Source organism: Ctenopharyngodon idella, chromosome 17 (genome assembly GCF_019924925.1).
Source record: "Ctenopharyngodon idella isolate HZGC_01 chromosome 17, HZGC01, whole genome shotgun sequence".
Classification (NCBI taxonomy): Eukaryota; Metazoa; Chordata; class Actinopteri; order Cypriniformes; family Xenocyprididae; genus Ctenopharyngodon; species Ctenopharyngodon idella.
Genome location: NC_067236.1, coordinates 1,394,971 through 1,409,760, shown reverse-complemented (window position 1 = coordinate 1,409,760; position 14,790 = coordinate 1,394,971). Strand labels below are relative to the sequence as shown.

Genomic DNA, 14,790 nt, shown 5'->3' with positions numbered 1-14,790 from the left:
AATATGTAGTAAAAAATAATAAAATTAAAATGTATGTAATAATACAAATAATAATAATAATAATAATAATAATAAATAAAAATAATAATAAAAAATAAAAACATTAAAAATAAAATTGTAAAAAGTATATAAATATTAAAAATGATCAAATAAAAATGTAAATAATCATAATAAATAATAAGAGTAAAAATGATACAAACTGTAACCTCAACCGTTTTCTGCTTGCTTCCCACAGTGATGTTCATAAAATGGAGAAGGAAATGGAGGTGGATGTGATGAGATCCAGAACCCGCTCCATAAACTTAAAACCATTTACTGATGCTCCACCGAAGGTGTCTGTCTTCCCACTTTCTATTTCTCTCATACTGTTATTCTCATACTGTTTATCATACTCAGTCTTTTTCTGTTCATCTCTGTTCTTGTTTTATGAAAAGCCATCAAGAATGAAATCATCAGGTTTCAACACTGTCAATCCACGTCTACATCTGCAGGTGATTTTTTTTTTTTTTTTTTCCTCCTAGAATGTCTGTAGTTGCTTTAAGTGCACAAAATGCAGTCCCTTTATAGTTATAAGTAGATTTGCATTTAATGTTTGAATTGCAGGTCCATAGGAAAAATATCTCTTTAATATCTCATTTCTTTCTCATAGACAGAAATAAATGAAATGGAAAGACTTTTGCTCCTCACACATTTCTCCTGAGGAAAGGTTCCTCTAAAGTTTCAGAAGAGATCTCCTCAGTGTCTCATATTTGCCAAGTCTGAGATCTCAATATGAACTCAAACTTTTCTCATCAAATTATTAAATAATTTGAGCTGCTATCCATGTTCATTTTATAGCCTCATTTGTATATATTTCAAAGAAATTTTAAGAGAAACATCTGAGACAATGTTGATACTGAAATGAAACATAACTTTGAGAGCGATTACATTTCCTGAGCAGTAAAAGAGAAACTCCTGAGCAGTATATCTGTATTTTATTCTGTGGATGATGCGTTTAAATTGGTAGACCATATAACTATAAACTATAAACAGCTTTATGTTGGTCATGTCTATCTAGGTCAAGTCACACCATTTCCAGTACATGTGGTTTTGGTCTGCTTTTCTGCATTTGTGCTCTAAACTGCCGTGTTATGCATGTCATTGTGTGAATATGTTTTAGCGTGTGGTTTAGTTTTGCTTGTCTGTGTGTTGTTGCTCACACGGCCCACTTTCCAGCTGCCCGAGTCTCTGCGCATTAGCTCGCCTGTCCTTGCCAGCCCGCCAGACTGGCATTTCACGCTCACGTCCAGCTGCACGCTGACCCTGCCATTGTCCCCTCGCCATGGCAGTATGGGGGTAAGAGCGCCACCTGCCTTCAGTAGTACAAACATACTGCTCCTGTGTATTTCTAGATCTTTTCACTGCAAAAAATGATTTTGTTACTCTGTATTTTTGTCTTTTCTGACCCCATTGGCAGATATTTCTTCTTCTTTTAAGCTTAAACTCACTTAATATTGATACATTTTTCAGAAAACAAGGCATAGAAATGTAAATCATATGTCATTTTGCTTATTAGTAAATGTTTAGGTGTTTGTACTGGAAAACAAGACAAGAAGACTGAGTAATAAAATCATATTTTGCAGTACAGCTAGAAGACTTTAAAAAAGGCCAATGAACATGCTTTGCACACACTATCCAATAACCTAAAAGACCCCATTAGTTTGCTTGATAGACACAGTTTTTTCCTGTGTTGATGTATTTCCTATTAAAAAAGGAAATTCAGGTGGGTACAAATCATTATTTTTTTTATGTAGAAAACAGTCCTTAGTTTATGTCACAGCCTGGTGAAACCACGCTTGACAGCTTGTGCCATATACTAAAAAAGAGACTTTCGCAATGAATCAATTTCAGCCACTTCCTTTGCAACCTATTCATGGTCGAGAAAGGAAATAAAGTATGAATGTTACCACAACAGAAGACAGATGAACTATGATTTGGTTCGTGCTAATGCTAGTTGGAAGCAGGTGATATTTATAACTCCGAGGGAGGGACGTTCTTATTCAGCATTTGATTGAACTACATTTGCATTTATATTTAAGCATTTGGCACATACTACATTGCATTCAAGGTATATACATTTATATCAGTTTTCTATCAGTCATTCCATGACTTTGGTGTTTCTAGCGCCATGAACTGTTTGAGCTACAGGAAAGCTTGTTGACAAAAATTGGTATAGCTATTTTAGAATTGTTTATATACTATTATAGTGTTTAATTAATATTTTGAATTATCTTTTAGTTTTCGTTTTAATTTTAGTTTGTTTTATTAATTTTGTTATGTGCTTTTGTCATTTTTCTAGTTTTGTTTTACATTTTTCACTATTTAGCTTTAATTTATATTTCAGTTTTAGTAATTTTAGTACTTCAACTTATTTTATTTCTACAGAGCCCCGCACATGACATGCAGGAAAAAAATAGCAGGCTAAATCATGCGCACGCTTCTCTAAGTCGTTCCCTTGATTTATAAATTGTGCGTACGATTTACTTATTAGTTCCCTCGATTTGCTAAATCGTGCGCACGATTTATTAATTTGTTCCTTCAATTTGCTAAATTGTGCACATGCTTTACTAAGTTGTTCCCTCAATTTATAAATCATGCGCACGATTTAATAATTCGTTCCCTCGATTGGCTATATTGTGCGCACGATTTATTTATTCGTTCCCTCGATTTACTAAACCGTGTGCACGCTTTACTAAGTCGTTCCCTCAAATTATAAATCGTGTGTGCACGATTTACTTATTCGTTCCCTCGATTTACTAAATCATGTGTGCACGATTTACTTATTTGTTCCCTCGATTTACTAAACTGCGCACGATTTACTAATTCGTTCCCTCAATTTGCTATATTGTGCGCACGATTTACTTGTTCGTTCCCTCGATTTACTAAATTGGGTGCATGCTTTACTAATTCGTTCCCTCAATTTATAAATCATGCGCACAATTTACTAATTCGTTTCCTCGATTTGCTATATTGTGCGCACGCTTTACTAAGTCGTTCCCTCAATTTATAAATTGTGCGCACACTTTACTAAGTCGTTCCCTCAGTTTATAAATCGTGTGTGCACGATTTACTTATTCGTTCCCTCGATTTACTAAATCGTGTGCACGATTTACTCATTCGTTCCCTCAATTTATAAATCATGTGCATGATTTACTAATTCGTTCCCTCGATTTGCTATATTGTGCACACGATTTACTTATTCGTTCCCTCGATTTACTAAATCGTGTGCATGATTTACTAATTCGTTCCCTCGATTTGCTATATTGTGTGCACAATTTACTTATTCGTTCCCTCGATTTACTAAATCGTGTGCATGCTTTACTAATTCGTTCCCTCGATTTGCTATATTGTGCGCACGATTTACTTATTCGTTCCCTCGATTTACTAAATCGTGTGCACGCTTTACTTATTCATTCCCTTGATTTGCTATATTGTGCGCACGATTTACTTATTCGTTCCTTCGATTTACTAAATCGTGTGCACGCTTTACTAAGTTGTTCCCTCAATTTATAAATCGTGTGTGCACGATTTACTTATTCTCAATTTACTAAATCGTGTGCACGCTTTACTTATTCATTCCCTTGATTTGCTATATTGTGCGCACGATTTACTTATTCGTTCCTTCGATTTACTAAATCGTGTGCACGCTTTACTAAGTTGTTCCCTCAATTTATAAATCGTGTGTGCACGATTTACTTATTCTCAATTTACTAAATCGTGTGCACGCTTTACTAAGTCGTTCCCTCAATTTATAAATAGTGCGCATGCTTTACTAAGTCGTTCCCTCAATTTATAAATCGTGTGCACGCTTTACTAAGTCATTCCCTCAATTTATAAATTGTGTGTGCACGATTTATTTAGTCGTTCCCTCAATATACTAAATCATGCGCACGATTTACTAATTCGTTCCCTCAATTTGCTAAATCGTGTGCACGCTTTACTAAGTCGTTCCCTCAATTTATAAATCGTGTGTGCACGATTTACTTAGTCGTTCCCTCAATATACTAAATCGTGTGCACGATTTACTAAGTCTTCCATCAATTTATAAATAATGCGCACGATTTACTAATTCGTTCCCTCAGTTCACTAAATCGTGCGCACGATTTACTAATTCGTTCCCTCAATTCACTAAATCGTGCGCACAATTTACTAATTCGTTCCCTCAATTTGCTAAATCATGTGCATGCTTTACTAAGTCGTTCCCTTAATTTATAAATCGTGCGCAAGATTTAGTAAATTGAGGGAACGACTTAGTAAAGCGTGCACACGATTTACTTTTCTTTCCTGCATGTCATGTGCGGGGCTCCGTGTATTTCAGTTAGTTGCCGAGGGGTTTTTCTTGTCTCATATTTATATAATTTTATTTCAGCTGTATTTTAATTATCGAATAATTATATTAAATAAAATTTTTTGTATTTTAATTTTAGTTTTTGTTTTAGTTAATAATAACACTGGTGCAAGAAGAAATATTTGGTCCATTTTCCTTTATAATTTCAACATTTGGAGTACTATTAGCATATTAATGGTGTGTCTTTGTGAAGAACCGTGGTTTTCCGGAGCCCAGCAGTAAGGAAGACGCCCAGCGGCTGTGGGAACTGGACAGGCAGCGTGTGCAGGAAACTTTAAGGAGGCAGAAACAGGAAATGCTGGAGGACAACAAGTGGCTGGAGAAAGAAGAGAAGCTTCTGGTTAGTCATCAATAGTGTCTCTCATCACAGTCATCCCAGCTAACAGGGAACCTTCCCCGATCTTTGGATAATGTTCTGGCAAGGTTCTCTCAAAGTTATGAACAAACTTTCTTCCAGTAACATAAATATAAAGTTAGCTTATTCTTTAATTTTTTTCTCAAAACGATAGCACAAAAACATCATTCATGGAATGTTTTCTTCTGTAACATTTTAGTTGGACGTTTGTCTAACATTTTTTAAATGTTAACTTGTTTCAGAAAATTCATAGAACATTCAAAAGTAACATTCCCATGTTTGCAGAATGATAAAATAGAATGTTTCCTTAATGTTTGCATAACCAAGAACATTTTTAAACATTTTTTAAAAACCTGGACATTTTGAACATTCACAGAACATTCAGAAATAACGTTTTCATGTGAACTTTAGAAAAACGTTCTTTCTACATATTTATGTTAGCTGGGGTAGTGCTAGCAATCCCAGTCTTCGCACACAATCTCTCCTGCCATGTTTAATTAAAACAGAAATTTAAAAAAATAAAAAAATAGTATCTCTCAGTTACAGTATAAACCTTCTTATCAACAACAGCAACATGCAGTCGGTATCATATCAATGAGTTAAAATTTAGAGAAACAATTAAAATGTTTGCTCAGCAGAGCTTAAAAAGACTTTCAAATAAGAAAAGGTTAACTTGAAGTTAAAATTGATCTTATTTACATGTTCCTGATATTATGCATGATTAATCAGTGCATATTATTCCAAAGAAAACAATATTAGTATTTCTAATCTTTATTCAAAGCTCTGCCACTGAAACGACTTTCCTTTTTGGCTGACGTTTCCTTTCTGCATGGATTTCTGTGCTATATTTTGTCTCGTTTCACTTGAAATATGTACATTATGAAAGTTAATTAGGTTAAACAATATTTAATGACTTTGGGGTCATCTTCATTTTTCTCCGTTTCTCTTTCAGGATCCATTTGCTAATGATGACACAAAGGCTAAAGTGGTAATATACTAAATTTTTTAAGTCTCCATCCTATCTTGACTGTTGCCTTCCACTGTTATACACTGCTAATATATTCTTCTTTATTTTAGATGTCAGAAAACGAGACAAGCCAAGGTCAGTTCATTTTAACACACACAGCTTTAAGCAGAGATTAAAGGAATATTTCACCCAAAATTCAGTCGTCATTAAAACCTGTATGCTATTCTGAAGTCTTGAGTGATGAACAGCAAATTTAAGTTGTTTATATTAATAATCTTCCCCTCTGTTCAGGTTCAAAAAAAAATTTTAGTATACTGATAACTTTTTTAGTATTTTAGTAATGTTTACATACTATTACAGCTTTTATTTTTATATTTTCATTTAAATAATTTGTTTTAGTGATTTTGGTTTTAGTATTTTTTTTTATATTTCTATTTAGCTTTGATTTATTTTTCAGTTTTAGTCATTTTTCTACTTCAAATTAAACTTTAGGCTGTGTTGACACTGTCAGTTTTTGGGATTGACAACAGCATTTGTCGTCTCGAAATGTCCTGTTCAAATACTGATGACGAGTCCAGTCGAGCCGCGTGTTCATCCATCAAATCTTTACCCTCTGGTGCTGTTCTGTCATTTTTGACTGAAACAATTTACGTATTTGATTTTTTTTTTTTTTTAAGAATTGTTTTACCTCATCGGAATGGTACGAAACTTTTTTTAAAGGTTTTGGCACTTGCTATGTTAACACACACACACACACAAAATATCATGGACATGATTTAAAAAGTTTAAATGGTCCTGAAAAAAAGTCATAATTGTATTGTTTGCAGATTCATCTAGTGGAAATCTAGGATCTAGTGGAATTTGGTAATGCGCCCAAACAAAATCTTACTAAAAGCTAATTTTTTGAGATATCAACCTCAAATTTGGAGCAAAACTTATTTAAATTAATGGCTTTAATTTTCTTACAATTTTAGAGTAAAACGTGTTTTGGGAAAAATAAATAAATAAATAAATAAATAATAATATATATATATATATATATATATATATATATATATATATATATATATATATATATATATATATATATATCCCCCCCCAAAACTTTTACTCTAAAATTGTAAGAAAATTAAATACATATATATATATTTCATATACCATTTCATATTTTAATGCATTTTACAAAATACTATAGTTAAACTTTTTTTTTATTTTCACTTTTTTCCACTTCAGAAATATTCTGTCTTCTTAAAAAGAGGCCAAACTTAAGTCTGTTCTCCAAAGCATTCAAGATTTACAACAGTTTCCCCTGGTTTCACAGACAAGGTTTAAAGGGATAGTTCACCCAAAAATGAAATTTATCCCATGATTTACTCACCCTCAAGCCATCCTAGGTTTATATGACTATTTTCTAACTCTGCGTACGTTTGTCCGCCAGAAGCTAGTTATTTGAATTTATAAAGTTTTAAATATGGATATTTTTCCTACAAAAACGCATTGCTTCGCTTTTGTCTCAAGATGTAAACCATTAATGTTTTTTCTAGTATACATTTATAAAAGCTACTTAAATATCCTAATTGAACTAAGGCCTAATTCTGACTTAGGCTAAGCCCTGTCTGCAAAACCGGGCCGTTAAGTTGGAAATTTCATTTTCAGGTCTATGCTCAAAAAGTGGTTAACTGGCCATAAATGGATCATAACTATTCCATAAATATAATTTAGTACCATAAAATCCCCCAAAAATACAAAACATTAAATAAAAAACATGAAATCAGCACCAAGAGGGTTAAAGGTGCAGTAAGTGATTTCTGAGAAACAGTGTTGATATTTGAAATCAACACAAACAAACACACCCCTCCCTTCATTGCTCCACCCCCAAAAAGCATGAGCAGGCAATGCAAGAGTGGATGATATATCATAGCTGAAGTGAAGCAAAATAAAGCTTCATGAAAAATAATGCGAAGAGGCGAACAAATGACAAGGAAGAACAAAAAGATGAACACACAGTCCACAAGATTATATACAAGCAAGAGTTTGTTGTTACTCACCAACAGCACATCAGCTCCGGACAAACAATGATACTCAAAACCGTCCTGTTGCTATAGCTAACATAAAAACAACAGCATATCTCGGTTCTGTCAAACATAGCAAAACCAATGTTACTTCCATACGGAGCAGAAAAAACGCAACCTCTGCATCTGTTTTCAGGCCTTCCTGCTTAGGTCTCACCAGTGCTGGAAAGCTTTTCTAATGTTAATGTTAATGTTAATGTCATAACTCTCTTCTTTTTTCCAGTGATATTCCTCTGAGGTTTTCTCTTTTGTAAAGTCTCTCAGCCATCTCTCTTTTTACAGTCTTTCTTCAAATCTCTCTCTTGCTCACTCTCTCTCCTCCACCAACATTAGTGGACACGCCCCCTACTGCTGATTGGCTACACGTGTGTTGTGCTGCTCAGTCTGATTCACTTTGAACAGCATTTTTTAGAAATCGGTTACTGCACCTTTAAACAACAGCAGCATTTATATCTTGCTGGAGAATGGAGCATTTGAGTCATGTGTAAGCGTAGGTGGAGGACAGTGACTGGATTTAACACCCTTGTATCTCCGTCGCTGTAAGTTACCAAAACCACACATGAAAATGAAAACCTGCAACACACGGTAGACATGCATTTGTCCAGTGCAGAGAAGCTCTCTTGCACTGTGACAGACCTGTAAATTTACAGGTATGAATTCAGATGTAGAATTCTCACTCTCGTAAGTTACTTGCACTTAACTGTGTGTGAATATAACTGTATTAAGGACTCAAATACAGGACTGACAACTGTATTCTGCTGCGGTGTGAACGTGGTCTCTTTCAGTTAGTTGCCAAGGCAACATTGCTAATTTGTGTTTGTTTTTCATGTATTATTGATATTTTATATCAATTTGATATTTCAGCTTTATTACAAAATTATACACAAATAATTTTTAATAGTTTTAGCTTCAGTTTTAGGTAACAATGACAACACTGTTGTTGATGCACCACTGGTTTGACATGATTAAATATTCCTGATCTATTCCTTTAATAATTATTATTTCAGTAGTTAATACTTATTCTCAGGGCTCGATTTGAGGGGGGATGCGGGGGGATGGCATCCCCCTTGTTGAAAAAAATGACAAAAAGCATCCCCTCTGTAAAGCCACCATCCCTCCTTACCATCCCCTTTAGATTAACAGTGGTATTATGTAAAACTTATCATGTAAACGAAATTTTAAAATTCTCTGTATGATAATTAACAAACTATAAATAACAGCGATTGACCAATCAGAACTCAGTATTGTAACGCGCTGCGCACAGTCAAGCCAGAGCTCTGATTCAAGCAAGCTTCCGTCATTTTTCGCGCTTGTTCAAAAGGATTAGGAGAACGGTTCGAGTGGATCTTTTGACGTTCTTTAAAAAGAAGAGAACAGAAGGTATGATATTACTTTGATTAGTGTTTTAAGAACATTCCTCTGACACATGACATTAGAACGAATACCAAATACCGCCTCCGGCTGTCGACAAAACTTAGATAGGCAGTCACATGCTCAGATGCCCCTTTTCCACAGACACGGTTCTGTTGCGGGTTCCCGGCCTGTGTCCATTCTCGAACCGTTCGATAGTGATGAAAATAACATTCCAAATAATTTCGGATGGATGAGAGATAAATCAATAATGTGTTGATTTTAATAAAGACTCTGAACTCTCATTTCACAGTAAGAGGCAACGGAAGTGCGTCACTGTTGTACTTTCGTTTTAAACTGAACATATTTCTCTTCAGGGAAAACCAATCAAGGAAAACATGTGAGCACTCCTAGTGGTCATTATATAAAACGCAAAGGAAAAACCATACATGAGATATTGCTTTGTAACTTAACAGCTTTAACGTCTCGGTTACGTATGTAACCCTCGTTCCCTGAAGGAGGGAACGGAGACGTACGTCAGTAGTGACCGACGAATTGGGATATCGCTAGAGAGCCCTATCAGCTTCGAGTGAACTACAACAGGTCAATGAAGTTGGCGTGCGATATTTGCATAATGCGCACCGCCCCCGCCAGGTGGTATAAATAGGGGAGCAGATGCAATCGCACTCTGTTTTTCGCTGAGGAGACAACCTAGTCTGCACTACAGCGAGGGTACAGCAACTGTGGCGACGGGACGTACGTCTCCGTTCCCTCCTTCAGGGAACGAGGGTTACATACGTAACCGAGACGTTCCCTTTCAGTCGGTCACGTTCGACGTACGTCAGTAGTGACCGACGAATTGGGATCCCAAATAAAGCGCCACAGTATGAACCCCTTCCAGTGCCCAGCGCAAGCTCTAGCCACCCGGCGCACCAGTGGGACGGGGAAGGGGGCGAGCTTACGCCGAGAGAGTCTACTGCTGTTCCGATATACCCACTAAGTAAACTAGACTACACTGGGGAAGCGAACCCGTAGGGGACGCTGCGGAGACCACTACCCACCTGTAGGGGAGGAATTTACGTGGAGAGTACACATATGGACTGGCCGTGGGCAGTACGCATATGGAGTCCCTGGGATGGCTCCACCTGGGTAGGGGGGAGACTCATCTGACAGGTGACAGCAGAGCTGGCTCTGCTAGGGAAAGACACGGGCTCGCCGTAGGGAGTTGACCGTGGACAAATACACACATGGGACCGCTCACGTGGAGGGGTCACGACATGTGGAACCCAGCCAAACGTCAACGTCGGTGACGGAGGTTTGGCCTGGCATCAGACACTCCGCAATGTCCGAGCCGAAGGGGGAGGCGGAGGAACTCGACAGGGTTCGCCAAGCGGGGAACTCGACTGGAGTAAAAAGGATGCACGTATCCGGCCCAGGGGGCGGGAGTGGCATTGCAAGCCGACACTAGAACGGGCTCTTCGCGTCTACCGGCTGGTGGAAGCGAGTACACGGGAAGATACCGGTTCTACACGAAGGCTATAGAATCTAGCGAACGCGTTAGGTGTCGCCCAGCCCGCAGCTCTACAGATATCTGTCAGCGAGGAGCCGTGCGCCAGCGCCCAGGAAGAGGCCACTCCTCTGGTGTAGTGGGCTCTCAACCTGAGCGGGCAAGGCACGCCCTGGGACTCATACGCCAGGGCGATGGCGTCCACTATCCAGTGGGCCATCCTCTGCTTGGAGACAGCCTTTCCCTTCTGCTGGCCTCCGTAACAGACAAAGAGCTGATCTGAGGTCCTAAAGCTTCGCGTTCTGTCCACGTACAGGCGCAGAGCGTGGACGGGAGAGAGCAAAGCTAGGGCTGGGTCTGCCTCCTCCGAAGGCAGCGCTTGCAGGTTCACTACCTGATCTCGAAAGGGAGTGGTAGGAACCTTGGGCACATATCCAGGCCGGGGTCTCAGGATAACGTGAGAGTCACCGGGCCCGAATTCCAGGCACGATTCGTCAACCGAAAATGCGTGCAGGTCCCCTACCCTCTTGAGCGAGGCCAATGCAACCAGGAGGACGGTCTTTAGGACAGTACTTTTAACTCGACTGATTGCAAAGGCTCGAAGGGACGACCCCGGAGAGATGTAAGAACCAGGGTCAGATCCCAAGAGGGTACAGAGGGGGGCCAGGGAGGATTAGTCTCCTCGCCCCCCTCAAGAACCTGACGATCAGATCGTGCTTCCCTAGCGATTTACCATCAACTGCATAGTGATGTGCGGCGACAGCGGCAACATACACCTTGAGGGTGGAGGGAGACAGCCTTCGCTCCAGGCCCTCTTGCAGAAAGGAAAGCACGGTTCTGACCGAACATGATCGGGGGTCCTCTCGCTCTGGTTGAGAGGAACACCATTCGACGAATAGGTTCCACTTCAGCGCATAGAGGTTCCTCGTAGAAGGAGCTCTAGCGGAAGTGATGGTGTCTGCGACCGCTTGCGGGAGATCACTCAGAACCTCCGCGTCCCGTCCAGGGACCGCACATGGAGTTTCCACAGGTGGGGACGCGGGTGCCAGAGGGTGCCCCGTCTCTGAGTCAGGAGGTCCTTCCTCAGAGTAATGGGCCAGGGAGGTGCTGTCGCGAGGAGCGTAAGGTCCGAGAACCAGGTCCGAGTGGGCCAGTATGGAGCCACTAACAAGACCTGCTCCTCGTCCTCCCTGACTTTGCACAGGAGCTGTGCGAGAAGGCTCACTGGGGGAAACGCATATTTGCGTAGGCCCCGGGGCCAGCTGATTGCCAGGGCATCCATGCCGAGCGTGCCGCCGGTCAGGGAATAGAACTGGCAGTGGGCAGTCTCCGGGAGGCGAACAGATCTATCTGTGCCTCGCCAAAGCGCTGCCAGATCAGCTGGACCACCTGGGGTCGGAGTCGCCATTCGCCCGGAAGCGGAGGCTGCCGTGAGAGCTCGTCGGCTGCACGGTTGAGCACGCCTGGGGCGTGAATGGCACGAAGCGACCTCAGATGCTTCTGACTCCATAGCAAGAGATGGCGGGCGAGTTGCGACATACGGCGGGAGCGTAGACCACCCTGATGGTTGATGTACGCAACGGCCGCAGTGTTGTCCGAGCGGACCAGTACGTGCTTGTCTGTCAACAGCTCCTGGAAGCGGCCCAGTGCAAGACGTACTGCTAGCAACTCGAGGCAATTGATATGCCAATGCAGTTGGGGCCCCGTCCACAGACCCGATGCTGCATGCCCGTTGTACGTGGCCCCCCACACCGTGGCAGAGGCATCTGTGTGGACCACAGCATGCCTGGACACTTGTTCGAGGGGAACTCCAGCCCGCAGGAACGAAGAGTCTGACCACTTGGTGAGGGTGCGACGGCAGTTCGGTGTCACGGGGACACGGAACGTACCGCGCTGCCACGCCCATCTCGGGACCCGGCCGCGGAGCCAGTGTTGAAGCGGCCTCATATGAAGCAATCCGAGCAGCATGACTGCGGCTGCGGATGCCATATGCCCCAGGAGCCTCTGAAAGAGTTTCAGTGGGGCCGCCGTCCTGCGCTTGAGCGTACTCAGGCAGGTCAACACTGACTGGACGCGCTCCTCGGAGAGGCGCGCGGTCCAGGCGACCGAATCCAGTTCCCTACTGAGATAAGAGATCCTCTGCCCGGGGGAGAGTTTGCTCTTGTCCCAGTTGACCCGAAGACCCAACCGACTGAGGTGAGCTAACACCATGTCCCTGTGTTTGCACAACTGCTCCCACGAGCTGGCCAGGATGAGCCAGTCGTCGAGGTAGTTGAGATGCGAACGCCCTGTTCCTTGAGCGGAACAATGGCCGCCTCCGCAACCTTCGTAAAGACGCGGGGCGACAGGGCCAGCCCGAAGGGTAGGACTTTGTACTGATATGCCCGACCCTCGAACGCAAACCGTAGGAGTCTGTGACGAGGCAGAATCGAGACATGAAAGTACGCGTCCTTCAGGTCGATCGCTGCAAACCAATCCTGGGGACGGATGCATTTGAAAATGCACTTCTGCATAAGCATCTTGAACGGCAGCCTGAGAAGGGACCGATTCAGGACACGCAGATCCAGGATTGGCCGTAGCCCACCGCCCTTCTTGGGTACAATGAAGTAGGGGCTGGAGAACCCTGACTTCAAATCGGCTGGAGGGACCGGCTCGACTGCATCCTTCGCCAGGAGGACAGCAATCTCCGCCCAGAGAACAGGTGCATTGTCCAGGGACACACGAGTGTAATGGACACCCCTGAACACCGGGGGACGCCGGGCGAACTGAATCGCATAGCCGAGTCTGATGATACAAAATGAGCCAGCGGGACGGGCTGGAAAGCGCTAGCCAGGCTTCCAGACACCGAACCAGCGGGACCAAATGGACCACAGACGTACCGGGCGTGGGGCAGCGAGGTAGAGTGCTGGACCCGACTCGGACGGCATAGCGGCCCGTAGTGTGGTCAGACTCTGCAAGGTGGCAGTGTGAATGGGAGACGGCACATGGGAGGCGGCCTCAACCAACACACTGGGACCTGCTGGCGAAGTGAGAGGGGGCTGAGAGTGGCGAGGTGGGGCCTCGCGCACTGCCAGCCGCGCCCTCTTGGGACCTGGAGGGTCAGAAAACAGTTCTACTCCGTGGGCACCGCTGGTCTCCGGAGAGCCAGCGGCGGAACAAACCAAAATTCTCCACCCGGCCCTCCTCCGGGGAGGGAGCGATGCGGGCATCGTCTCCCGAAGAACTGTTTACCTCAGCTCCAGGTCACCAGTTTCTCCAGGACCGCTTCTCGCTAGCCAAGTGGCTTGGCTGCGGGCTGAGCGGGCTGGATTTTAGGCCAGCTTGTGAGATGAGAGCATCGAGAAAGCGTACTTAGACGATGACACACCTCTGCAAGGCTAGCCAGGGGTGTTTCCGGACCACCATGGTAGACATTGTCTGGCCAGGGGCCTGCGCTATGACTTGCATCATGCGTAGCTCAACCCCGACTCAGAACTACCCATATGCAATGAGTGCTTTGGCCTTCCACAGACTTGCCGGGGGCCAAGACCCATGCAGGGCAGAGGTGGTGTGCCCGTAGCACTGCCACCCCACCACAGAGGGTAGTGAGAGAGAAAAAACTTAATGCAGATATGACCCTTTTGGTGTTCCATATTTGGCACCAAGAAAGGCTTCTAAACTGCCAAGTTTTTCATGCACGTCCAGGCTAAGACAGGGGGCGGGGCAAGGCGAGTACGCGTCACACCACGCCCCCAGGGGCCCGGGAAAGCATGGTCGTTAACTCTGAATCTGATTCAGCATGAGCACATCACAACCGTGGGACGCTCAGCCTCATCTTCATGTCCAGAGCCCAACAACCCTCTCTCCAATGTAGCAGTCGACATCTGATCCTCTGCTGGAGCCCTGACTAAGATGCTAGGTCCCCCATGAGAAGGACCAGCAATCCACCCAGAAGCTACCAGCCATGTGAGAGAGTGAACGTGGTCGTCTAACTGAACGACACACGGCGCTGAGCGCCGACGTGGCCATGTTTTTACCAAACATAAACCACCCACGAACACAGTCACAGCATGTTTGCGATGCGCTAGAGGAGTGGGGGGGCCCACGGAGATTGGCTCGGCAGGTAATGCCCCACTGTGATCCTCTGGTCACCCTGGCTTATTCACCAAAAGT

At 42.9% G+C, this 14,790-nt stretch overlaps 1 protein-coding gene across 7 annotated transcripts in view; it reads left to right on the top strand.

Annotated features, from left to right (window-relative positions):
* ptk2ba (protein tyrosine kinase 2 beta, a) overlaps positions 1-14,790 on the top strand; it is a 38,572-nt gene that overhangs the window by 15,369 nt on the left and 8,413 nt on the right. For 3 of the 7 annotated variants that reach the window (XR_007926046.1, XM_051869231.1, XM_051869230.1), the window contains 6 exons: positions 236-332; positions 435-491; positions 1,216-1,335; positions 4,581-4,727; positions 5,695-5,730; positions 5,820-5,844. Coding sequence is in view for 5 of the 7 variants with exons in the window: in XM_051869231.1 (XP_051725191.1) it covers positions 236-332; positions 435-491; positions 1,216-1,335; positions 4,581-4,727; positions 5,695-5,730; positions 5,820-5,844 (482 nt within the window). In the remaining 2 variants the exon portion in view is untranslated. The remainder of the gene's footprint in view (positions 1-235; positions 333-434; positions 492-1,215; positions 1,336-4,580; positions 4,728-5,694; positions 5,731-5,819; positions 5,845-14,790) is intronic. The other 4 variants (XR_007926047.1, XM_051869232.1, XM_051869233.1 and 1 more) reach the window with 3 other exon arrangements.